Genomic DNA, 25,680 nt, shown 5'->3' on the forward strand with positions numbered 1-25,680 from the left:
GTTTCAAACTTATTTTTGAACTACTTTTTTGTAAAAAAATGATTTTTCTGAAAATCAATTCAATTAATTAAATCCATTTTGTATAAACAATTTAGTTAACCAAACAACTTTCGTACAAAAATGCAATTTTATTCCAAACCAATTAGGATTAAAACCAGTTCAGTTTAGGCTTGATTACAAACCGGTTTGGTCCAACCGTTTTTTTTAATACCCCTACACAAGGGGCCACCAATTGCTAATAATTTTTCACAGGTACTCTATGATCCCCAACAGAAATCCTCTAATACACAAGTCCAAATGTAATATACTTTATGTTGAGAGGTCTCTCGTGGTAGAAATCCATAGTTAAATACAGTAGAATCAAGGGTAACTGTGAATGCATTTGAAACATGTTTATCACGTTCTCCAATGCATCCTTGACCCATCTCTTGTGATCGAATACTAACCCAAGTTAGTGAGTGAACTGGCACAATAAAAGCATCCACAAAGTAAATTTACCATGCCATTATTATCTTCACAACCGTCAAACATTCTGCAACCTCTCAATACAAATGGCATAAGATGACTTGAATCCCTTGTTTTGGGTTTTAGACATCTACTGAGAATGCAATTACCGGAAATTATTCCAGTTTAGTGACTTTGTTTTGAGGTAAGGGATCGATGTAAGTTTCAACTGAGAACAACAAAGAACAGAGAGGTTTGGACCACCTGTGTGAGAGACAACAAAGAACAGAGATTGACAAACTGAGAGAGGATTGAGATTGATAGAAAACAATGAGCACAAATCAGGTAAAACACTATTCAGTATTCACTATGGTTGTCGATTGCACAGTTCAACCTATGCTCGTTGCAGAAGCCCAACTTGTGGAAGACTACCGATTCCAGCATTTTTAAGATTCCCGGCAATCCCTCACAGGATCAGAAGGTATCGTGAAACTTGTGGGATCAGACATACCTACAAGTAAACACTAAACATGTGATTTAGACAACCTAGGCAAGGCGAATCATTCCAAGCCAACCAAATCTGGAAGTAAGACATTCCAGGCATACCATCATATAGAAGTTGGAAAAACAGTAATCAGAAAATAAATTCAAGTCAAATGAGGAATTATATGCAGAAACATCAGAAGAACTGAGAAGGTAGGAAATTAGAGACCAAATGGAAGTCTGATGTCATCCTGCTTGTGAGGAAATTAGAAACATTACCTAATTTCTCAAAAAATAGGGAAAATGCAATTATCTCTGCACCCAGATTTTCTTAGCTTGTGAGCAGAACAACTTCATTGTTTATAGAACCTGCAAAACAGAAGTCCAGTAGCTGTAGAAAGCAGGACTAAAAAATGAATCCCATCTTGCTCTCCAAGGGCATAGCTGATTCTGGGAAGTGGCAGATCTTAGAATCTCAGTCAGTATAACAAGCAAACACTGCAAATGCCCAGCACAGCACAAGACTTAGGCTAAAGAGCAGATATAATGCCAGGTGGCTGGTGGTTGTATTGTCAGCACTTAGCAGGATAGACTGATGATGGCAGTTCTTGGTACGGGATGGATTCAGCATCAGGTGTATTCAACATGGCAAAACAGGATTTGAAAAGCAAAATTAAAGAGAAATCCAAAGATTCAAAATCCTGTAAAGTCGAGAAAAGTTTGATTGAAAACTACAGTTCAGTTCCAACTTCTCACTGTTACATTATTCGAAAGAATTGAGTTAAATATAAAAAACATAAATGGAGACCTTGATAGGAGTAGACTGATAACAATATTAAAAAAGTAAAATAAAAAACAAGTGATGAGTGTCATAACAAATCTCTGATCCAAAACCAAAAGAATGTTGGAGTCAGTCAGAAGACTCAGCACAGGAGTTGCAAATTTGGATTTGAAATAAAGAACAATTCATGAATTCTCTTCCTCATAAGATAACTTGTTACAACCAAAACCAAAACAACAAGGAGTAATACCTGTCTCACCTCTAAAACACAAGAAAATGAAGAGAGAACAAACTATGTGGATACAGTAGTTTTTCTCTTTCCTCCTCTCTTTGGAGGACCTCCATCTGTTCCCTTGATCATTCTTGACAAAACATCTGCTTGCTTTGTGTTCCCCTCCTGATTAAGACTCTTGATCAGCTCATCACGGCTGCTCCAATCTGTTGATCCTCCTTTCTCCAGAATTTTACATAAAATGGAATAAGCATTGAGTGTCTTCCCTGCTGCTAAGAGAGCATCTAAAACCTTATCATAGATTGAAAAATCTATGATACAGTCTCTTTCAAGAACAAAATCTAACAGTTTGAGAGCAGCAATTGTCTTTTCTTTCTCACAAAGAACAGATAAAAGATGGTCAAAATCAGGCTCACACCCATTAAGCATAAGCAAATGAATTCGTCCCAGAGCTTCTTCCACATGACCCCTCATGAGAAGGGCCTCCAATACCTTCGAAACCAAGTCCGTATTCTCCTTCACCCCCTTCTCCACCATACTCTTCATTACTCTGCTAGCAGTTTGAACCCTGCCATCATCAAACAAACTCTCCATAACTGACCTATAAAGCGATGATTCCGGTAGATGCCCACTCTCAAGCATGCCGTCCAAAGCTGTTTTAGCATCAGCCGGCTCCCCTTTTCTCAAGTAACTCTCAATAAGCAACCTGTAGGAATCCGCATCTCTAGCAACCCCTCTCCTCCCCATGATCTTTATAATCTCAATGGCAGAATCAGGGTTGCCTTCCTTCGAGTGCCCACATATCAAATTATTAAAAGAAACCGAATCCTGCACACCCTTTTTCATCAACTGGCGGAAAAAAGTCTCTGCCTTACCAGTCCGCCCATGCTCACACAAATACCCAATCATCAAATTATAAGCACTAGGCTCCATCTCAAAAAGCTCTGTCTCATAAGCATTCTTCTGCCGCAACACAATCTCCTTCTCAATCATCTTGTCCAACAACTTCTCCGCCTTGTCATACAAATTTGCCTTGCAAAAATTCTCAATCAGCACCCCATAGTGCCCAGCCTCGGTCGGAATGCTCAGCCTAATCATCGCCTTCAGCACATCCCCAGCCGCATCCAAGTCCCCAGCCTTACACTGGTAACTCATCAACTTCATAAACACAGCATTATCCTTTGGTGCAATGTACCTCTCCACCATCTCCCCTAACACATCCCTCGCCTCCGCCATCTTCTCGGCGTCACACAGCCCCGGCAACAGTGTGGAGAAAGTCACCGCATTCGGCTTAACCCCACAGCCCTTCATCTCCTCAAAAACCTTCAAAGCATCATCAATCTGCCCCGCCGCAACATACCCCTTCAACATGGTGGTGAAACTAATCACATTGGGAACAATATCCCTCCCCTTCATCTCCACAAACAACTTTTCAGCCTCCTCCACCTTCTTAAACCGAAAATAACCATTAATCAAAGTGTTATAAGTCACAACATCAGGCAAAATGCCCCTACTCTTCATATCCTCGTAAAACCTAACAGCAGTGTCCAATCTCAACGACAGAAACATACCCCAAAGCAGAATGTTATAAGTGTGGCGCGTGGGCTCCACGCTCTCATTCAACATGGCATTATAGTACCTCTTCGCCATCATGTAGCGTCCGCGTCGGAGAATGACCTTGAAAAGCGCGTCGTAGGATTTCACGGTGCGGTCCACGCCGAGCTCCTTCATTTTCTTGAAAAGCTTGACGGACTCCTGCACGATCCCGGCGCGGCCGTAGCTTTCGATGAGGGAGACGAAGGCGTCCTCGGTGACGGTGGCGCGTGACGCGCCGCCGCGAGTGTCGTCGAAGAGGATGCAGCGAGCGTGGTTGAGCTTGGAGTATCGACCGAGGATTTGGACGATCTTGAGGGTGGTTTCCGGGGTGTGGGTGAAGAGGCCGGCGCGCTCGACCCAGCGGTAGAACTGAAGCGCGTGTTCCGGCGAGGCGGCGCCGTGGAGGACGTTGTAGACGAGGGAGGGGTCGAATTCCGGGACGAGGGAGCGGATCGAGTTTTGGAGGCGCGTGGTCCATGCGCGGTTGGACATCATCTTGCAGATGGTGAGTTCGAGATTGTTCTCGCGAGGGGGAATGATTGGTGGGGGTTGGGGCTGCGGGGAGAGCGGAGAGGGGTGGTCGGTTTCGGAGAGAGCTTCGGCGGTGGAGAAGGCGGAGAGAGGGTTTGGATGGAGAGTGGGTGTCCATCGGAGAAGCTTGGAATTGGAAAGCAGAGCCATGGGATTGGAGGGGTTGTGGTGTGTTAAGAAACTAGGGTTTAAGAGTTCAGTAGCTGAAAGCCTCAAACTAACACTTGTTTTTTTTTTTTTTCACACTTTTTTGTTTATTCTAATATAAATATGTCTTGAATATATTTTTAGTTTTAATAATTTAATTTTTTTGTGAAGTTGTTTTTTTATTAGGATTGAAATTGAAAAAAAGTGATATATTAAAGAGATAAAAATATATTTAAGTATGTGAATAATAAAACTAAAATATTTTAAGTTCAAGAAGAAAAATAAATCCTAGGTTGATTTTACTTTTTACTAAAATATTTTAAGTTTAAGAAGAAAAATAAATCCTCGGTTGATTTTACTTTTTAGTTTAATTGGACCATAACTTTTAATTTCAAAAAATAAAAAAATTATTTTTAATTTAAAGTTTGTAGTCAAATAAGATCAACTAGATCTTGATAAAAAATTTTTTTTAAAGATGATCGATATTAATTCATTGACAAGTGCACTAATAAATTATCATGACTAATAAAGCAAAATGGAAGATAACAAATTCAAGTCTATAGGGACATTGTTTGTACTTAGATAAGTATAATTTCAATTTACCAAGAGATAAAAAATCTAAAATAAAAGATAACAGATTTAAAGATATAAAAGTAAAAGATAAAATAGATAAAAGATGTTAAGGTAAAAGATAAGGAAAGTAGAAGATAAAAATAATGATGATATGTTTGAATGCTTAAAGATAATTCATAATTTAAAATATATTGGAGTGTAACATGCCTACCTACCTTAAGGTGTTTCTCTATTTAATGTTATTTTACTTTCTACATATTTATTAACATACTCAATCCTGATCCCATTACGGTGAAACTAATCTATCTATTCTCTCTCGAATCCCTTTGCATGAAGTTTGGAGATGTATGCATACACAAAACAAAATCACTTTATCCTTAACAATGAGTTGTTTATATGTCTTTTCCCAAGTTCTTTAAAAATTAAATAATTCCCAATGCCTAATACCTAAACAGATGCATGATTGATTCGGTCATACAGTAACAATAAAGCACATGAAAGAAACAATAAAAATTGGCATTGCATTAAATAGATAATAAGGAAAGATTACATTATAAGGAAATTTGTCTACTAAGCTCCCAACAATGGAGGTTTAGTCTTGTCAGACTTTATACTTTAGGGGATGACGTTGATAGAAGGAGAGGGATGGATAAAGGTGGAGAAGAAGATAATGAACATAGAAAAGTTTCTCCTACTAGAGATAGTGAGACTTGGGATGTATTCATTTGGTGTGTCTTTCCCATTTGCTTACTACTCCTTTTATAGGCGATAACTTAAAATTCACGCGACCTTGCGCTAAGCGAGCTTTCTGGGCTTAATGAATATGGCTGTGATCATGTGATTAGCGTTGCGATTTACCCTAAGCGCGCCTTTGACCTTCTTCATGGATCTTTTCCGCGTGCTAAACTTAAATTGACTATTATCTCACTCTTCAACTTTTTCTTCAATGTAAGTTTTTGCTTAATTTTTTTCTAAAGCACTTGTAATTTTCTTATTTTGAATCCTGATAAAAAATTAACATGATATTAAATTCTTCATTATTTTATTAAAAAATAAAAGTAAAGGAAAAGAATTCTAATCATTTTTAATCAAAATTGAGTATCAATTAAACTCAAATTTTACGGTTATCAACCACATTATCTTTTTAGTAAAAACAACATTCACTTCTTTTCAAGTAACTTCTAAACTGATCTTAAGTTCAGTAGTCTTTGATTTGTAGAGTCTGTCTTTATCTAATTGTTCAACATGGACTCCAGGAAGCAAATATGAAAAACAAGTAATAAGTTGGAGAGATTTACAAGAGGTTAAGAGCATACCACTCTCGAATGAGATTAAAAAAACTCTCTTAGATTCACCCGAAGTGTAGATCTCTAATAGGAGCCTTGAAATGTGAAATTTATTAAAAATGCCTATCTGAAATTTAGCTGCATTCTGCTTGTTGCTAGCTCTTGATTCCCTTTTGTACACTAACAACATCTTGAGTACTAGAGTATTATTCCCTTCCCTTTTAATTCTGAAAAATTAAGAAGAGTACCAAAATAATAATGAAACCGTTTTATCTACACCACTCCTATATCATTTTTTTCTAAAACAATAAAAATGTAAAGAATGTATCACTGTACAAATAAACAAATTCCTACTGGTGAAATATATAAACTAAAAAATAACGCTTTCTCATGAACACTGTCATTGTTTAAGTTCAAGCAATGGTCCTACGCAAAAAGAGAAATGAACAATATTTCATACTCTTAGTTCACACCCCATTTATATTTATATCCGCATAAAGTAATGGATTATATTACAAAATGATGTAACAACATTCATGTGCGTGATGCAAAATTAAGAGACGCAAACGAAGATGGAAATTAATAATAAAAAAGAGGATTATGAAAAAAAAAATCAGTTAATTCAGGACCAAAAGAGTTGATCACGAGGTAGATTTCTGCCAAAACTTCAAGTGGAGAGATCTCTCTTCCAGAACCCTTTCTATATCCTCCATTCGAACTCCATATAGCACGAAATCAAGTACAAAGATAATGTCTTCTAAACTAATTATTCCAAAAACCATGAATGTGTATGCAGTCCCAATAGCTTCAGTTACGGATAAGAAGGACCGGGAAACAATGAGGTTAGAGACCCAAATTGCTGTGGATGCCATTCCTCCACATACTCCTCTAAACCTTACAGGGTATATATCTCAGAGTTGATAACATATGGAACAGTTCTCATTCCAGGTGAGAAGAACAAGATGTAGAGTGCTAGGCCTATCATTGCAACAAATCCAGTTTTACTAGGACACCCTTTGGAGTACCAATCCCTGTGTTGTGAAGTACAATGATTCTCTGATTTGTCATAGTCCCAACATGTCCCAGGTTTTAGCTGTGTACAACAGTTGATACAAGAGTAAGTAAGAACTAACATGAATCAATATCATTAAAATCTTCTGATATTTAAAGAATGACATGAAAAACATTTTTTTTATCGAGTAATGAAATTTGTATAGGTGTGAATTCTCCACTTCTCTGTAAATGTGGTTAATTTTACTTCACAGTAAAATAAATGTGATTGTATATTGTAATACTAACAGTGTTGTGAGGTTATTGAAATGTTTCAAGTAAGTCAATTTTACTTCAAAAAGTGATTAGTTGTAAATAAATGTGTACAAAATTATTAATATGCACTTGTGGCACTAATACTTAAATATGTTTCACAAGTAATTTTTTTATCCATTAGAATCGGAGATAGGATCAATCAATTTACAATAATTCATGCAACATGCTTAACTAATTGAACTAATGTTTCACGGTGATTAATAGTGTTAAAAAAGTATTGGAATGTTTAATAATGATTAACATTTTCGATTCTTCTAATAATATGTTAGGATATCATTGAATAATGGAACAAATTCAAACATTCTTTTATTCACCTTATCTGAGGTAGCACAGAAGCCACATTTTTTAGAACCTTTAAGGCAAGTCATGAAATCCCATTGATCGTGGTTGGTAGCTGCAGTGAAGAGGAAATCTCGGAATGGCGAAAAACGACAGTAAGAAGAACAAGGGATGCCAAAACTCCAACCAAACTAATAAGAGCAAGCTTCTTTCTCCCAGTCTTATCAACTAAGTATATGCTCAGAATGGAACCAAATGCATTTACCCCTGCTGTGATGAGTGACAGAAGCATTGCTACCTGATTGGAGGCAAAACCAGATAACTGAACTATGGTGGGGCTGTAGTACATGACTGTGTTGATGCCCACAAACTGTTGGAAAATGGCTATGCCCATCCCAGCATATAAACCTCTCCTCACACTTGTGATTTTGAGCATTTTTACCAGGCTCACCTTACCTCCAGTTTCTACTTCCTTGATTTCCATTTCAGTTGATTCCCTCAAATTTTGAATCTAAGCTTCAACTTCCCCTTCTGGGTAAATCTTTCGCAAAATTTGTATACCTTCTTCTTGCTTTCCCTGTTACACGTTCAAGAAGCAACCCTTAGTGAGACATGAAAAAAAAAGAAAAAGGAATACCACTAATATTGTGTATCTTAGAAATGATTATGATGAATGATCACTATGACAAAACTTATATATATAAGAGCCTTAAATAACTTCTAGGTTTAGAATATATATTCAGATTTTTGTTGAATCACTAATAAATTTTTTCGTTTTTATGAGTCCCTTATATATTAAAAAATGTGGCAGCATTCCAACGGCTCGTATATATTGGTTCTATATATAGAATTATCTCATATCATTATAAAGGATTCAATATAGCTTGGTTTTATATGGTATAGTTTATCCTTTATATTAAAAAAGTTACAACTAACTAATATGTTTGAAGCTTAAATATATTTTTGGTTTTTAGATTTTTTTTTAATTTTTGGTATTTGTAAGTTAATTTTAATTTCTATAAATTTGTGTTTTTTTTAATTTTAGTTCATGTAAGATATTTTATTTATTTATAGTTTATGTAAGTTTGGATTTTTTTTTAATTTTAGTTATTGCAAACAAAGAGTTGGGAACTATAAATGAAAAAAAAATTATAATCTTAAAAGAGTAAAATTGAAAAAACACAAATTTAAAAAAACTAAAAATAAACAAAAAAATTTAATAGAAATCAAAATTGAAAAACCTAACTTTCAATGACTAAAATTAAAAAAAAATAAACTTATAAGGACCAAAAATAACTTACATACATGACTCAAAAATATATTTAAGTATAATTTTAAATAAGAAAATGAACCAGTGAGTTTCTAATCCAGCAGCTTCTTTGGCTTGTGCCTACCAAATAATTAAATAAACACAAAGATGAAGGCCAAATGGGAAGTGCTGGGACTCTTGAGAATTGGTGATCAAAAACCAAATTTCATTATGAGTTGTAGCCACAAGCATTACCTGAAGCCAAGTCTTTCTGTCCACATCTTTGAAATCTTCTCTGATATACAAAAGAGACCCAGATATCACACCTATACATTCCCATAAATGGTCAAAGACTATCAAAACAGACACAGAAGTAGTGAAATGGGTGTCCCGGTTTCAAAAAGTTAGAGAAGTAAAATACTAAACAAGTAAAGAGACATAAACCATTATGATTACCAGTGTCATAGTCAAAGAGAAGGCCTCCAATTCCAGCAGAAAAAGCAAGGCGAAGAACATAAGGGTTGTTCTTTGAAAGAGAAATGCACTCTTTGAAAGCAGAGCCATCAGCTTCAGGGACACCTCCCTCCATGCTTTTGTCTCGTTTTGTTCAATATGATCAAAGCAGGGTCGTTTATAGTTGTGACTGCTTCAATGCAAGAAGCCATATATGGAAAATGGACTCTACCAATACGTGTAAGAAGTCCTTGAAAAGTTAATGTAGGAACAGTGAACCAGAGTGAGTTTAAGAGAAGAAGAGAAGACAAACACATTGTGACCAAGTAAGAATTGTTCCACTCTAATAATGAAATGTTTTGTGCAGCTGTTCATAAAATAGTAATGGGGGGAATTTATTTTGAAGTTTGTACATATTAGTTTTGAAGCTAGATTAGTTAATTAGGTTGGGTGTTAGTGTTACATAGCCAACCCCGATTTCTCAACATATTTTTTTTGTTTTCTAAAATTGAGAAATACCCAATTTTATTTACTCATTTGTTCATATTTTAAGGACATCAACATTTCGTTAGTAGTAATAAATTGATGTCAGATGGAAACTAGCTGTAATTTGGAGAAGAGACTCATTGAAGGTGTTTAATCAGGTTGTTTAGCAAAAATTAAGAGTGAAAAATTTTTCTATTTTATCTATTAATTCTCAAAATGTCAAAATTTAGAACTTTAACTGATATCTGGAAAATGACAATTTTGTTAATACCTCAATTGAACGCTACAGTTAGTTTTGCATTACCAAAAAAAAAAAACACATAATAATGCTGATGACTGAACACTCATCATTGTATAATTTATGATCATCATATATTTTTTATAAAAACAATATATTCATTTGTTCATCCGTTCGGATTTCATAAAAACATACTAGCCAAACACTAACTAAAATAAAAAAGCAAATCTAAAGAGAAAAATCTACAAACAAAAACTAGAAAACATCTAAACTTATTCATCTTCATTACTTAACCTAAGAAGAAGCCATAATTATCTCACATCACGGATGGTGAAATATTATTCTTTAAACACAGGTTCAATTCAAACTTAATCAACCCTTCTGGGGAGGACTCGCCTTCTCCCAAAACTTCAAGTGCACAGCTCTTTCCTCCAGCATTTGCTCAACTTCTTCCATTGGAACTCCCTTGGTTTCTGGCACGAAAATGAGAACGAAGAAGATGCCAATGAGAGCAACAAATCCAAACAACATGAATGTCCATGCTGTCCCAATAGCCACGGTCAAAGTCAAGAAGGACTGGGAAACAATGAGGTTTGAAACCCAACAAGTTGTAGAAGCAATTCCTCCACATACCCCACGGTACCTCAGAGGATAGATTTCAGAATTGACAACCCATGGAACAGTTCCCATCCCTGGTGAGAAGAATATGATGTACAGTGCAAGTCCCACTATTGCAAGCCACCCAATTTTGCTAGGACATCCCTGTGTGTACCATGCTCTATGTTCTTTTTGACACATACCCTTTGTTGCATCATTAGAAATCAAACATGCCCCTGGTAAGCTCTGCATGGACATGAAATAGACACTAATGTATCAATGACTTCAAAGAATAATAATTACTATATGGAGAAATTCAATTTTTTTTATCCATATAGGAATGGAAGATAGGTCACACACACTACACTGCTGAATCAACTGAATTAAGAGTTACCTTGCTAGAGACACCGGATGCACAATAGCCACATTCTGCCTTGAGACACATCATGCAATCCCATTGATTAGCATTGACAGCGTGGCCGAAACCGGGGCAGGTGTTGTTGAAATGAACGGTCTCAAGCGCACTAATCATTGGAGAATGAGTTGCGGTGTGGCGGAAAGTGAAAGTTAAAAGGGTCAAGGCTACAACACAGCCACACAAACTAAGCAAAGCAAGTTTCTTTCTCCCAGTCTTGTCAATGAAGTAGATGCTAACGACCGAACCGAAAGCGTTAAGCCCAGAAGTGATGAGGGAGAGGAGCAATGCCGTCTGGTTGGATGCATAACCAGCTAACTGAACAATTGTGGGACTGTAGTACATGACAGTGTTGATGCCCGTGAATTGCTGGAAGATTTGAAGCCCCATTCCTGCCACCAAACCTCTCCTCACAGCCTTCGTTTTAAACAGTTTGATTATGTTCATGTTATCTGAGGATTCTGCTTGCTTCAGTTCCATAGCAACTGAATCATGCAAAGCTTGGATTTCTTCCTCAACTTCATTGGCTTGATAAATTTTCCTTAATATTGCTTTTGCTTCCTCCTCCTTTCCCTGTTACATAATGCAAAGACAGATTTTATAACATGTAATTCTTACAAAGATAACAAAAAAGGTAAGATGTATTATTATGAATTATGATTTAACTCACCCGTCGGAACAGCCAACGTGGTGATTCTGGGAGCGTGAACATTAACACCACTTGTATTATAGCAGGTGCAGCAGCCACTCCAAGCATCCACCTCCATGTACCCGGCGCCTGAATAAAAAACAAGAAAACGATGTCTTTTATATAGTGTGAAGCAAGTAGTAAAAGAGAAGATTGTGCATAGTGCTGACCTTAGTGAAAGCCAAGTTGATGAGGTAGGAGAGAAATTGTCCACCAGTGATGAGGAAACTGTTGAGAGCTACAAGGGCTCCCCGAACTTTGGTGGGGGAAGCCTCAGAAATGTAGAGAGGAGATGCCATTGAAGCCATTCCAACACCAAGGCCAACAAAAACTCGACCTATGATGAGAACAGCAGGGACAGGTGCTGCAGCCATTACTGCTGACCCAACTATAAAGAGGACATCAGCTACAAGGATTGATTTTCTTCTTCCAAATCGGTCGTTCATCCATCCACCCACTGCAGCACCTATTATTGCTCCAGCAATTGCTGTACTCACTATAGATTCCTGATTTATTTTTTTAAAAGCACAACACAATATATATTAAAAGAGCTTTGATTTGAACACAAGGTGTGTCACAATCAGGCCATAACAATTTGACTTGTACTACATGAACATGCTTTGCTTATAATTCAAATCAACACTGAAAGAAAACCATGCACAGTTTCACAATTTCTTACAAGTAGTTCGTTAACCCATTATAATATATTTGATGAACTTGTGCTTCTTCAAACTCAGAACATCGAGCGAAAAATGTTCTGCATTATACCCATGATAATTAATGAGAGGAACCTTTGACGAAAAACTAATTTTCACCACCTTAAGAATTTATCTGACGCACGTTTATCAAAATATTACCAGTTAATTTAGCATTATAACACATTTTAGAAGAACCAAATCCTTATATAATTTGTTTAGTTTGAAATAAAAAAGATAAAAAATAATCTTCGTAAGCAAAGTGGTGAAAAAAATTGCATTTTGAATATTGATATCAAGAGAAAAATATGTGAAAAGAGAGAGAGATTCTCTTGAGTAAAAAAACGATGCCATTTTTAATAATAATGAATTGAAAATGCAGGCAAAGGAATTTTAAGAATGACGTAAAAAAAATTCTTCTCTACCCTGTTTCCCCTAAAGTGAGAAAAGAAAAAGTGGTGAGGCCTTTTTCCTGTTACAGAGATTTTTTTTCTTCTCACTTATTTCTCTCTCTCTTGCATTTTGTTCTTCTTTTATTTAACCTTCGTCATTTTAGGATTTTAGTGACGTGTGCACTTACCGTATAGTTTAAGGAATAAAATTTAATTCATTACAATGTTGGAAATAGTTTTACATAATTTTAACAAGGGCAAAAGACCCTTTTGAAAACTATTAATATAATTTTGTCATCATAATCTTTTTCATATTAATTAATTTAATTTATATAAAAATAAAACATATTTTATTAGTACTCGGTGGTGATAGTAATATGATATGACTAACAAAATATTTGATGTCTATAATTTAATTACAAATGAATTAAATAATTTGTGACAGTTGAAACTTCCTAAAGTGAATAAAATGATTTCTGATGGTCAAACACTTCAAAAAAATATAATTTTTCGTCCTAATTTCTTAAATCTATGATTTTGATACCCCTACATTTTAATTGTAAAATTTGGTCTCTTAGTCTTATAAATTATAACTTTGATCCTCTTGATAGATTATTAACAAATAATTATGATTAATTGAATTATTAAATTAATCAAAATCATTAATTATTTAAAATTAAATTAAAATTATTAATCATAATTTTTTACAACATTGTGTTTCTCTTCTTCGCAAACTTCACTATTGCACACAATTCCACCCCACCAGCATTAATACCACATTTTAGGATTAATAATCTTTTATTAAAAAATTTAATAATCAATAATTTTTATTTGACTTATAATTAATTTAATATCTCTAATAATCATAATTGTTAATAAATAATCTATCAGAGAATCAGATGTTACAATTAAAAAAATTAAGGGAATCAAAATCATGAATTTGAAAAATTAAGAGAATCAAAATTTTGATAGGACCTAAACATATTTTACCTTTTTAATAATTATATTTACAAAAGTTTTTTGAAGAAACTATCTTTTTGTAAAATAAGATAAAACATTATCTTTAATAAATTATAAGATTTAATTGTAACACATTTACATTTGATTTTGTAAAATTTTTTATACCTTCAATCAATCATAAAATATCACATTTAAAAAAAATTGAATTCTATTCTAATTACCTTAAAATTATTACATATTATAAAGTGTGATTGATTAACATAACAAATTTTTAATTAAATCACATTAATAAGACATCAATTTATGCGCTTTAAAAATAAACTTATTACCAACGAGACTCACCTGAGGAATTCGATTTTAAATCAAAATTTTTAACTTTTTTCTTATAGATCACATATATCTATTTCTAGTACAGATTCAAATTCAAATTGAAAAAAAAACCTTTTAGTCAAATATAACAATAAATAATTTATTTATATAAAAAATGAGACCTAAACCATTAATTGGGCAATTATTCTTTCAAAAATAGAATTGCAAATTCTTAACAGTAATTTTTCTTCATTACTTTCAGTGATCACTGGGTCCCATCTATTTTATATGCTAAGTTGCTGCCTTTGCTTTTTTATGAATTGATTGATGATGATGCAGTTTGAGAATATGTCTTGGTTTGGCAAAATAAAAAAGCATTTTTCAATTTTTGTGGGATGTTTTCAGATCCGAAGAAGAGAAAAAACAAACAAACAAAAAGACATGTGTAAAAACGTAAAAATATATAAATTTAAACATATTAAACCGGCTCTTGTGATATATTGTTTCTTTTATGAAATTGTGATATATTGTTAAGTCAAAATAATTATTAAAAAAACAGAATCTCAAAATGAAAAATAAAAAAGTCACAGGGTCACATGTAATTATTAAAAGTTTCAGTAACGCATTTCTCTTGATGATCGAGCAAAAATGCAGAAGACTAACGAAACCAATTAATGTAATTCGCCAAATGGACTATCAAACAAAATTCATGTCTGACATCAGAGAAAGGGTAAATAAAAATTTAAACTTGTTCGTAAAAGAGTAATCGTAAAAGAATAATGGTGTTAATGCATCAAATCTTTACAATAAGAAATTATACACTCAAGAGAGGTGAAAATAAAAAAAATTAAGATAAGAGAAACATTTTTTTGAAGCAAAGGAATAAGATAAGAGATAGTAAAAAAATTATATAATAATCGGATTTAAAAGTTAACTACTTCCTCTGGTATCCAATATACCAAATAAAATAAAGTCTATTATTTTTTATCTGAAATATAAATAAATCTCTATTACCTTACATAATTTATTTATGTCTTATTTAATGAGACTCTATTTAAAATATTCTTTATTTAAGAACATCAAAGATTTTTTTAATGCATGATATGGAAATTCCAATAAAAAATAGTTTACAAAAATTATTTATTTTTAATTGGAAATGACAAATGTAATGAAATTAAGTGATTTTCATAATAAGTGTAATATATATATATATATATATATATATATAATGAACAAAACCATGCCTTTTGTTTTTGCGTGCTTGTGAAGTTGTAACCGAGAACATTGTATGAGGACATAAAATTTCATTAAAGAAAGAGTGAATATAATTTAATTGTATGAATGACAAAGGTTTCAGTTTTTTGACTCTTAGAACTTAGAGTGATAAACATGCATTAATTTACCTGAAGCCAAGTCTTCCTATCTACAGCTGGGAATTCATCCCTTATATACAAAAGAGCTCCAGATATCACTCCTGCAAAAATACACACCCACCGATCAATCAAAATACATACACACACAAATAAGAGCAAAAACATAGGAATGAAAAAAAATGGCAGAGAAACAAAAAAAAATTGTTTTCTCAAAAAGTATTATCTTTGGGTGATAGAAATTAATTATGTTTGAGACGTTAAAATATTGACACCTCTTATTCAAACATTAGTCGCCATTGTTGCATGGTGAGAAAATAGTCTATTCCGAGAGATAAAAAGAAAAAGAAGAGAGTTGAATGGTTTTGATTTGATTTACCGGTGTCATAGCCAAAAAGAAGGCCACCGATTCCAGCTGAGAAAGCGAGGCGAAGGACATAGGGATTCTTCCATGAGAGGGAGAGGCATTCTCTGAAGGCAGAGATATCGGCGTCAGGTACTCCTCCTTCCATGTACAATTACAATGGGCGTTATATATGAACAGAGAAATATAGAAAGAAAAGTGTATGGGAATGAGAGTAAGGAGGTGCCAAATATATAGTGAGGAGACCACGCTTTCCATGTTACTTGTTAGTCACTCCCCCATAAAGCCTTTCATTTAATGCTCTTTTTTTTTTTCTCCATCTAGTATTAAATATTTTTATTTCTAAATAATACTACTTTCTTTATTATTCATAAGACTTGATCATTTTAAGACAAATTTGTTAATATAAATTATATTAATCACTTTTATTAATCTTGATAAATTATGTTATTGGTTCTTATACATAAAAACTAAGAACTAAGAGAGTAAATATATTCATTCATTTTACAATTAATAATAGTAATTAATGCTTCCATAAATATTAAATGTTTTTTATTTTTAATATACTCCTGTTAACTGCATTTTATACGACGCCTATTAATGATTTTTATAAGCATTCATTTAATATTACATTTGTCCCATTATAATTAAATTGTACCGAGAAAATTCAATAAACAGATTATAGAAATTTTACAAATTAATATTATAATCATTAATTCAATTTTTTGTTTGCTTTTGTTGCTTATATCATTAGTTTTTATATTTTATTTTTTTAGGTTTAATTTAATCTTCTAATTCTTAAAAAAATCCAATTTGCTTAACAGCATTAAGTTTGTGTCCATATGACAAAAGAAATGGTTACATGGACTCCAAATTTAACGTTGTTACAAATCAAATTGAATTCCTTTTAAAAATTAAAGAAATAAATTGAAAAAAAATTAAAAAATAAATCAAATCAAGATAATAAATTAGAGGTAAAAAAATTAATTTAACATTTTTTTACAGACATAGTTACTATCTCGCTATAAGACTATAACTCCCGGTGCTAATTACTAATAAGGAAATTCGGAAAAGAAATAAATATAAATATTAATTAATGATAGTACGAAAAATAATTTAGATATAACCTTATCTGTACGAATATGTTTATATTCTATATTACTTTTCACATAAAATCAATTTGAATTTAGGCATTTTTGTTTATTTATAATCTAGACTTCAAACGCTAGGGAAAAAAAAGTATGGACTAGTTATTAATCAAATTAAAATTAAAAAGTATATTTGAAAGAATAAAAAACTTAATAATAAATTTAAAAATAAGAAGTGTTGGTTGTGGTATATATAAGCACCAACTTTCAGAAATCAAAAAACGAAAAATTAGAATCTCAAGAAGAATAAAATTAAAAAAGTATAAATTTATAAGAACTAAAAGTAAAGAAAAAACTTACCGAAATTAAAATTGAAAAAGAATTAAACTTACAAAAATTAAAAATAAATAAATTTATTTTACAGGAATTTAAATAAAAAAGTATGAACTTATTGGAAAAAAACATATTTCAATAAAAATAAATACAAAATCAAAAACTCAATTAAAAATATAGTTTAAAACCTAATTAAATATTATCAAATAGTTCAGAATTTAACATAATTTTATATCAGTTTTTAGTTTGGCGACCAAAAAAACTAAATTAAAGGAAGATGATATTCCATGACACAGAAAGCCACAACAAGTATGGCTCTTGTTGGAGAAATTATATAGGGAGAAAAGCAATCCTTCTTGCATTGCATTCTGCAGATATTCTCATTTTTTGTCGAGTTTTGGTTGGTCTTTGTGTTGGAATGACTTCAATGCATGGCATCTGTTATACTTATCAGTTCTCAGAAACTTCTCAAACCCAGAGTAAGTTTGAGGAGCTTTAGTTAGTTTCAATGGTTTTCTGATAACTAGAGGACAATTCCTCTCATGCCTCATCAACATAGCCTTCACAAAAGTGAGCAACTATGCATCACCTATTCAACTAATTAGTTATCCAAAAAATTGTTACAATCTTTTATTTTTATATATTGATCAGTCTCTTAACACTAGGACCAATTGTGTGCAGCTCCTACCAGGGGCATGCTTGATCTCGAATGACATCACAAAGAATCAGTGCCACAAAAAACATGGGCTATGTACACCAGAAGATGTCTTGTGTATTATATTTGGATGACTTGCAATAATAGGGCTTGCTGACACAAACATGCATGGAAATAGAAAAATAGATTGCCTTTTAAGACTTTGGATTTAGGAATTAATTTTTTTTAAGGAATGATATTGGTGTCACATAAAATGAGTGACAAATCATATATTTGATAGTCATAAGTTATCTAAATAAGATCAAATTTAATTTTTACTAAAGAACCAAAGAAGCTCTTACAAAAGAAATATATATATAATTTTATTCTAACTCTCAAAGTTACAAAGTCATCTTCACAAAAAAAGTTACAAAATGATCTTTGTTTATAGGTTAAGTTTCTCTCTAAACATTCCACTTAGAGTGTGTTTGGATGAGGAAATTTAAAATTCTAAAAAATTTTAAATTCTAAGAATTTCAAATGCTTCCATTTAAATTCCTTCATTTATAAAATTTTGTGTTTGGATAGATAGCTCTCCTGTATCGCTTCCTTTCTTTAACACTCTCTCTCTATTTCTGGCCCAAACTACGCCTCTCTTATTGCTCTAAAACTCTTCGTTCTACCAACTTTTATTCTTCTGTCAATTTTTTTGTGCTGCCTAAACCCTAACTCTTTATACAGCCTGTACTAACAGAAACTTTCATTCATTCCACTCAAAACCACTGTTTCCATTCCAATTTTCGAGCTTCTTTCTCTTCTTTTTTGTTTTTTACTGTGTTACTACCATGTTAGGGAGTGGTTGTGGTGGTGAACGTGATTCTGAGATGAGTTTGGAGACCGTGAATTCTTCCACACTTGAAAGCTCCATGAGCTGCAAGAGCATTTGCAGCACCAGTTTCAGCCGTCTCTCCTTCGATCTCCTCCCTCCCTCGTCGGAGAGTCTCTCCATCAAGCCTCACTGCTCCTCCGACTTCGCCTACTCCGCCATCCGCTCTGCCACCTTCCTTTGCAAGGCCGCCCTCTCCTTCCGCGACTTCCACCTCCTCTTTCGCATCGACGCCGGCGACATCAGAACCGTCTACCTCTTTCGCCTCCGACACGCCAACAACAACCAATTCAACAACCACGAAGAAGATGCTTCCTGTTTATATGCCATGAAGACAAAGACGCAATGGCATTGAAGAAGAAGTCTCAGAGAGCAGAAATAGAATACTGTTGCAAGAGAGAATAGTGAGAGAATGAAGGAGCCAGCACAAAAGAATTTGAAATTTCTTCATAAAATAAAAGAATTTGAAATGCTAATATTTAAGTTAACTAAAATCCCTAATCAAAATACTCATATTTCAATTTCTTTTCAAATTTTTATCCAAACATCTTATTTAATTGAAAAGTAATTAAAATCCTTTAAAAAATTGAATTATCCTATTAAATTTCTGCATCCAAACATACTGTAAGAAAATTAATTTCTACCCAACAGTCCATTAATTCTTTACCTCCCTATTAGGAATTGAATTCTCATTAAACATTTACTTCTCACTAATCTTCATAAATTGATTAGAAAGCCTAAAAATCATAAAAACAGAACAAAAACATATCAAAAGTCATATAAACTTATTACATCAAAATCAAATACGAAAATTTATCTGATGAGGTATCGATGTATATGTGGAGGAATGCCAGCTACATCAAATTGGGTCTCAAATCTTTTTGTTGACAGTCATTTTTCTCCTGCACATAAGTCATTGGGACATCATTGACATTTATGATATTTATAGTCACCACTATCGAGTCCATTTATGATATTTGTAGTCTTTGTTATTATTGATATTTATAGTCTTTGCTACTTTTGAGGCCATTTATTGACATTTTATGTTATTTATAGTCTTTGTTATTATTTAAGTCTTACAAACAAAAAGGACTTTCCGAATTTGTGTGTGGATTGCTTTCAATATTTGAAGTTAGGTTAAAATAAAATTTTAATCTTTTAATATATTTTAGGTTTTAATTTGGTATCTAAAGTTTATAAAGTTTTACTTTAATTTCTTAGTTTCTCAGTTTGATGAAAGTGATCTTTTCATTAGCTTAATTATGATATTAATTTGATCAATTTGGTGACACTTACCAAAATGTGAGATATGTCACGTTAGTTAAATTTGACACTGTTAATTTGATCTTACAATACAACATTTGTTCTAATTGAAATACTATAAGTAGAAAAGTAAATTTTTTAAATATTAGATACTAAATTAATTGAAACTTAGAATATAGATAAGGATCAAAATTTTATTTTAGTCTTAAATTTATTTCTAATAGCATATCATTTTAAAAATCATTAGGATGATAATATTATTTAAATTTTATATAAAAAATGAAGATTTGATGATTTTGCTTGATCTTTCCTAAGTACATGACTATAGTAAAAAGTATTTCTAAAGTAAAAAAAAAAAACTAAATTAGTGAGGATATAAATGAAAAAAAAAATTATAAGTTATAAAGTAGTTATAAGTTACTGCATGCAATAATTTAGCATAAAGAGTTATTCTTCTGTACGTAAAAACATCGAATATAATCATCTAATTTGAGTTTTTGTTAAAAGAAATATATGTTGAGACTTAGCGAAGTTAATTTTGTAAATAGATTTCATCATCGATTGTATGAAACATTGTGTTCAATTTTTTCAACAATCAATTTGGCAAGGAGCCATGGATGTTGAGTTACTGAATCACATCATCGATTCAATACTCATCGAATATATTGAACTGAATTTATATTAAATATGAAATGAATATATTTAAAATGAAATTGAATGAGCAAAAATGTGACTTCTAATTTCATTCCGCGCAAGCTGAATTAAACTGAAGGTTATAAAAAAAAACTGCCATGACAAATGTATCAAAAAATATTTATTTTTATATGATTATAATTATAATTAGTAATAAAAAATATTTTTAGTTTTATAAAATAAATTATAATTAATATTTATAATAAAAATATTCTTGAATATATTAACTATATTTTTAATTTACAATAAATAATTTAATAAATGATAATATAAGATTATTTTAAAATTGAAGCGGATATGTGATTAAGAAAGTCAAATATACATAAAAAGATAATTGGAGGGTATGAGATGATTGAGAGATATATTAGAAAAAGAAAGTGTAAAATGCATATATTATAAAAAGAAAGATAGAAGGTTGAAAATCTCGAATTGATAGGGAGAGGAGAGTGAGAGTCTGAGAGCTTTATTATCCAAGTTTAAAATTTTTATAGGTTGAGTTTTAGTTTTTGTTTCTCATCTTGTTAAAAAAAATAAACACTTTAAATTTACTCATTATAATATATTTATTATATTTTGATATGTCACAGTAAACTATAAATTCATTTAATATATAGTTTATAAAATGTAATACATAAAAAAAATTAACAACTAAAGAGTAGTACTTTTTAATCACGCACCATATTTTAATATTAAGATACGAAGAATGAGATATGAAAGGAGACTGATTTTATTTTTTTTATAAAAATAATATAAAAAATAATGTCATTTCCCCCCTTATTTCACGCTTTAATTTCTTTGTCTCGTGATGACAATTTTTTTTCTTCTGTTGGCCTTTTCTTTTAATTATATATCTTGCACTTCAATGTTCAAATTTGAGAAAAGTAGTGAATTAAAAGAATCAAAATTATCCTTAACATTGAATTAGAAAAAAAAAATCCTTAAGATCTTACATATAAAAATAATATAATTATATTGTACAACTATATATAATTTTTTTAGACTCCTAGTAACTCGAAATTCTAAGTTATCACCCCTCCAACGTAGGCCAAGAGCTGGCCAGATCGGTAATACTCCAAATTCCCGTTGTGGGAGTAATTGCTCTCCTAGTAACTACAATTTGATTTCTTCCAACTTTTTTAAAGAAGGTAAAGTCAACAAATTGACAAACTTTTCTCTTAAAAAACAACAACAAAGTGAAAATCTTCATCTTTATAAAGTTATAAAAGAAAGTAGTTGGGGTTAGAACTATTTTTTTTTTGATAAAAAATGTTTCATATGTTTTATATATGTATATTGTCTATTCGATCAGTTCTTACTTATTGGAGTAAGTGGATTTCTAACACACGCTGTTAATTGTTTTTTCGATCAGTTGTTACATACATGCAATTTTGGATATATAAAAAGACAAGAAATTAATTAACCACGTGTTGGTTTGGTTATAGCAAAAAAAATCGACTTGTCTTGTACATTTTTAACTCTATACTAGGTAAAGACGAAAAGAAAATGACAGCAACCAATCATCTTTGATGGTTTTAGTTAATAAAACAGAAGGATAAGGGATTGTCTTGAATTTTTTCACATGAAGAATTGAAGGGCAAGAAAGAGACCTCATGGGGAGGTGCTAAGAACGCAGGCAAAGTTTGATTACAATGAAGACAAGAAAGTGCTACACTAGTGGTAGAGGAATGAGGTAAAAGGCTTGTATTATTTCCATAAAGCTCGGTGCAAAGTTGTGGGGTTGGTTGTGTGTGACCTTTAAGAACTTTAGGTCCATAAGAAGGTTCATCACAAGTTATTTGCCTCATAAGTTAACGCCTTTACTAAAGTGAGCGAATGTATTCATTAAAGAGAAAGACGGGAAAAAGAAAAGAGGGAGCGAATTTCTTTGGCTTTGGCCCAATTTTTCCGGTTCGAAAGGATCTTGTAAGGGGCACCATTCAATAATGACGATACTTTTTGTATAGTTTGCTATAGAAGAGTGGATAGCTACAACTTGGTTGTTTTGCATATAATGATAAACGAATAAGTACCCATTTCCTCATATTAAGAGGTTCTTATCAAGCTTTCAATTTTGTAAATTGAAATTGCTTCACGAGTCAATGTTACATACCCTTTTCTTATCCAAACAATGATGCCAAATTTACTTTTAGTCAATGTTACACTTATTTTATTTTAGTGAGAAATATACTACTAGTATCTGTCAGTGTCTGGTGAGCAGACTTCATAATAATTTAAGAATATAATTTTTTTTCACAATTAATACATTTGAAAATAAATTTATCTTATAATTAAGACAAAAGAACACTCTTTTTATTTTATTTTTTTATAAAACTGGACGTAATACTAATTTTTTTTACGGAACTGCAATCTTATAGTCAAGTATTAGTCGATTTTTTTTTTTTTTTTTTACAAATATTAGTCGAGTCTTATTTTACACAAATGCGTTACTCATAACTCATAAGTTTGAACATTGTTAATTATAATATGACACTCATGCATTTTTTTAATTCCAAATCAATTAAAGTTTTATACTACTGTTGCAAATATTTTTTACACATATATAGATTAATAAAATTTTATTATATGCAAAATTATTATTTTTATTTGAAAAATATGTAATGCTATGAAGATTCATGAAGTATGAACATCTTTACCCTTTAATTAACTCTCTTTTCTCTTTAAGGAATATATATGTATACTTGCGGGGTTCTCCCTTCTATTTGTATCCCTCCAGTAGATTAATTTGTCTATATTTATCCATTCTTATCCAATACTCCCGTGAATAGGTTGTCGTACACAAGATTCATGACTTCAACTTCAAGTAATTAATTTAAGATGGTGTTTCCCATGTTCGAAAGAGAAATTTATACTAGTTCTTTCCCGAACATTAATTAATTAGATGCACTTTTTGCATATTACTCCAAATTTACCACGGTTGGTCCGTGAGTTTCATTTTGTAAAATTTCGATTCTACTTTTCCTTTCTCGGATTTTAAGTTAAAAATATTTAACTACAGTATTATATTATCTATACTATTTTTTTTTATAAAAAAAAAAACTGACATAGCAATTTTCAGGAAAATTTCATCACCCTATAATGATATTTGAAAATTCAGTGAACATATATTCACGTCACGTAGCACACAAAAACTAATCACTGCCGCAGGAGGAAGATCTCATTTCTTTAGACCAAATTCTTGGAGAAGACTCGTGTTGGCTAAAAATTTCATAACATCGTCCTTTCAGAGACACGTGGCAAATAAAAATGTAATTACACAGTAAAGGTTGAAAAAGAGGAAAGGAACAAACAAAGAACGTGAGAAATCAGAAAACAGAAATAAATTAGAAGATAAAAGTTAGGGTATAATATAAATCAAGCAAATTTAGTTTTTCGTGCTTGGAGGTATTTCTAAGATAGGGTATATTATATTATACTGTATCGTATTTGCTTCTGTGTAGTGCGCTCCCCTTGTATTTATGCAGCTAACCCGCAGTTTTTATGAAACTAACGTACCCTGAGGGAATTGCAGGTTGATAATATCATGTCATGTTTATTTTTGTTTGCTATGTAGCTATAGAGACCTAAAATTCCTCCTGATATAGTTAATGCAGAGCTAAGTTCATTTTATTTTTATCGTATAAACTAGTACAAGTGAAGGCGAGTCCTAGTGCAGCGGTAAAGTTGTGTCTTGGTGACTTGTTGGTCATGGGTTCGAATCCGGAAACAGTCTCTTTGCATATGCAAGGGTAAGGCTGCGTACAACTTCCCTGAGGCTGCGTACAACATCCCTCCCTCATACCTTTGCATAGCCAAAAACCTCTGGGCAATGGAGTACGAAGTTTTTATAAACTAGTACAAGTCTACAATGATGGAAAATTAATAACAAATGATATTATAGCATGTTCATAACAAATAGTAACAATTGATCAGTTAGAAAACATGTATTGAGAAAATGAAATTCATCTCTATTAGCTGATGAGTTAAATCACCAAATGAAGAAATACTACTCTCTATCTCGCGGTTAGGTTTTCCACGCACAATGTAGTGTCACGTTAAAATATTAAATGAGACAATTGACACTGAATGGTAGTATAGACCCCAGGGACCAGGACTCAACCCAAAGCACGTTCATATAATAAGCCTAAATAATTAATTAATATTCATTAACTAATATATCGTGTATTTTATTAACAAAATTGATATGAATAATCTAAAATTAAGTCCAATAATTAATCAAGGTTAATCCAAAAAATTTCAACATACAAAAGACATTAATTTATCCTCTAATATATTTTTTAAAAAAATGACAAAATGCATCGCAATGATAATTTGTTTACTGATACAACACTGACAGAGAGTAATGCGGTGGTGCTATTTGCACTGTGCCGGCCACATTCAGAGAGGGAAACACGTGTGCCCATAATGGTTACAATTTGGCGACGATCCCGTTGGAATGCGTATCCCTACCACGTCTCCGGTGGATAATTTGAAGAATGCATTGTATGTTTATTCCGAAGGTTTTGCTCCTCCATGTGTTGTGCCCCTTAGATAGAGTTTGGTCCCTTTCATACATGCATGATCATATGTGTGAAATAATAGCAATATTACTACTATTTGCATAATTATTACACTTACAATTATGTATGTCCTTTTAGTGGGTTAATAAAGGCAAACGAGAAGCACTTTGTCAGAAAAGCATTAAGAACCATGGAGTGTTTCCACTGTGAGGCTAATGGAAAACTATGTATAATCCTTGGGAGTTGAAGAAGAAAGAAAGCAGAAATCGAGGGCCATGTATGATGTACACACCTTTAATTTTAGCTTATTATATACTCTACATTGTTCATTTTTATCCCCTCTTCAATCCTTTCCTTCTCAATATATATAAT

The 25,680-nt window shown here is 32.2% G+C and overlaps 2 protein-coding genes and 1 pseudogene across 5 annotated transcripts; all 3 read right to left on the reverse strand.

Moving 5' to 3' along the window:
- Positions 1-478: 478 nt before the first annotated feature.
- LOC114421576 (pentatricopeptide repeat-containing protein At2g37230-like) lies at positions 479-4,303 on the reverse strand. 4 transcript variants are annotated; one of them, XM_028387575.1, is made up of 3 exons: positions 1,968-4,303; positions 1,207-1,628; positions 479-955 (listed from the first exon to the last, which is right to left on the reverse strand). In XM_028387575.1, exon 1 carries the CDS (start codon positions 4,215-4,217, stop codon positions 2,001-2,003), a length of 2,217 nt encoding a protein of 738 aa, XP_028243376.1. In that variant the 5' UTR covers positions 4,218-4,303; the 3' UTR covers positions 479-955; positions 1,207-1,628; positions 1,968-2,000. The 4 variants fall into 4 exon arrangements, with proteins under 4 accessions (XP_028243376.1, XP_028243375.1, XP_028243377.1 ...); XM_028387574.1 differs by having other exon boundaries at positions 1,959-4,303; XM_028387576.1 differs by having other exon boundaries at positions 481-708; positions 839-955; positions 1,207-4,303.
- A 2,265-nt stretch (positions 4,304-6,568) lies between these two features.
- LOC114420881 lies at positions 6,569-9,516 on the reverse strand (annotated as a pseudogene).
- Positions 9,517-10,203: 687 nt separating this feature from the next.
- On the reverse strand, positions 10,204-16,098 carry LOC114421579 (probable inositol transporter 2). The gene is made up of 6 exons (XM_028387582.1): positions 15,910-16,098; positions 15,564-15,634; positions 11,975-12,310; positions 11,787-11,894; positions 11,096-11,689; positions 10,204-10,947 (listed from the first exon to the last, which is right to left on the reverse strand). Exons 1-6 carry the CDS (start codon positions 16,040-16,042, stop codon positions 10,477-10,479), a joined length of 1,713 nt encoding a protein of 570 aa, XP_028243383.1. The 5' UTR covers positions 16,043-16,098; the 3' UTR covers positions 10,204-10,476.
- Positions 16,099-25,680: the final 9,582 nt, after the last annotated feature.

Source organism: Glycine soja, chromosome 8 (assembly GCF_004193775.1).
Source record: "Glycine soja cultivar W05 chromosome 8, ASM419377v2, whole genome shotgun sequence".
Lineage (NCBI taxonomy): Eukaryota > Viridiplantae > Streptophyta > Magnoliopsida > Fabales > Fabaceae > Glycine > Glycine soja.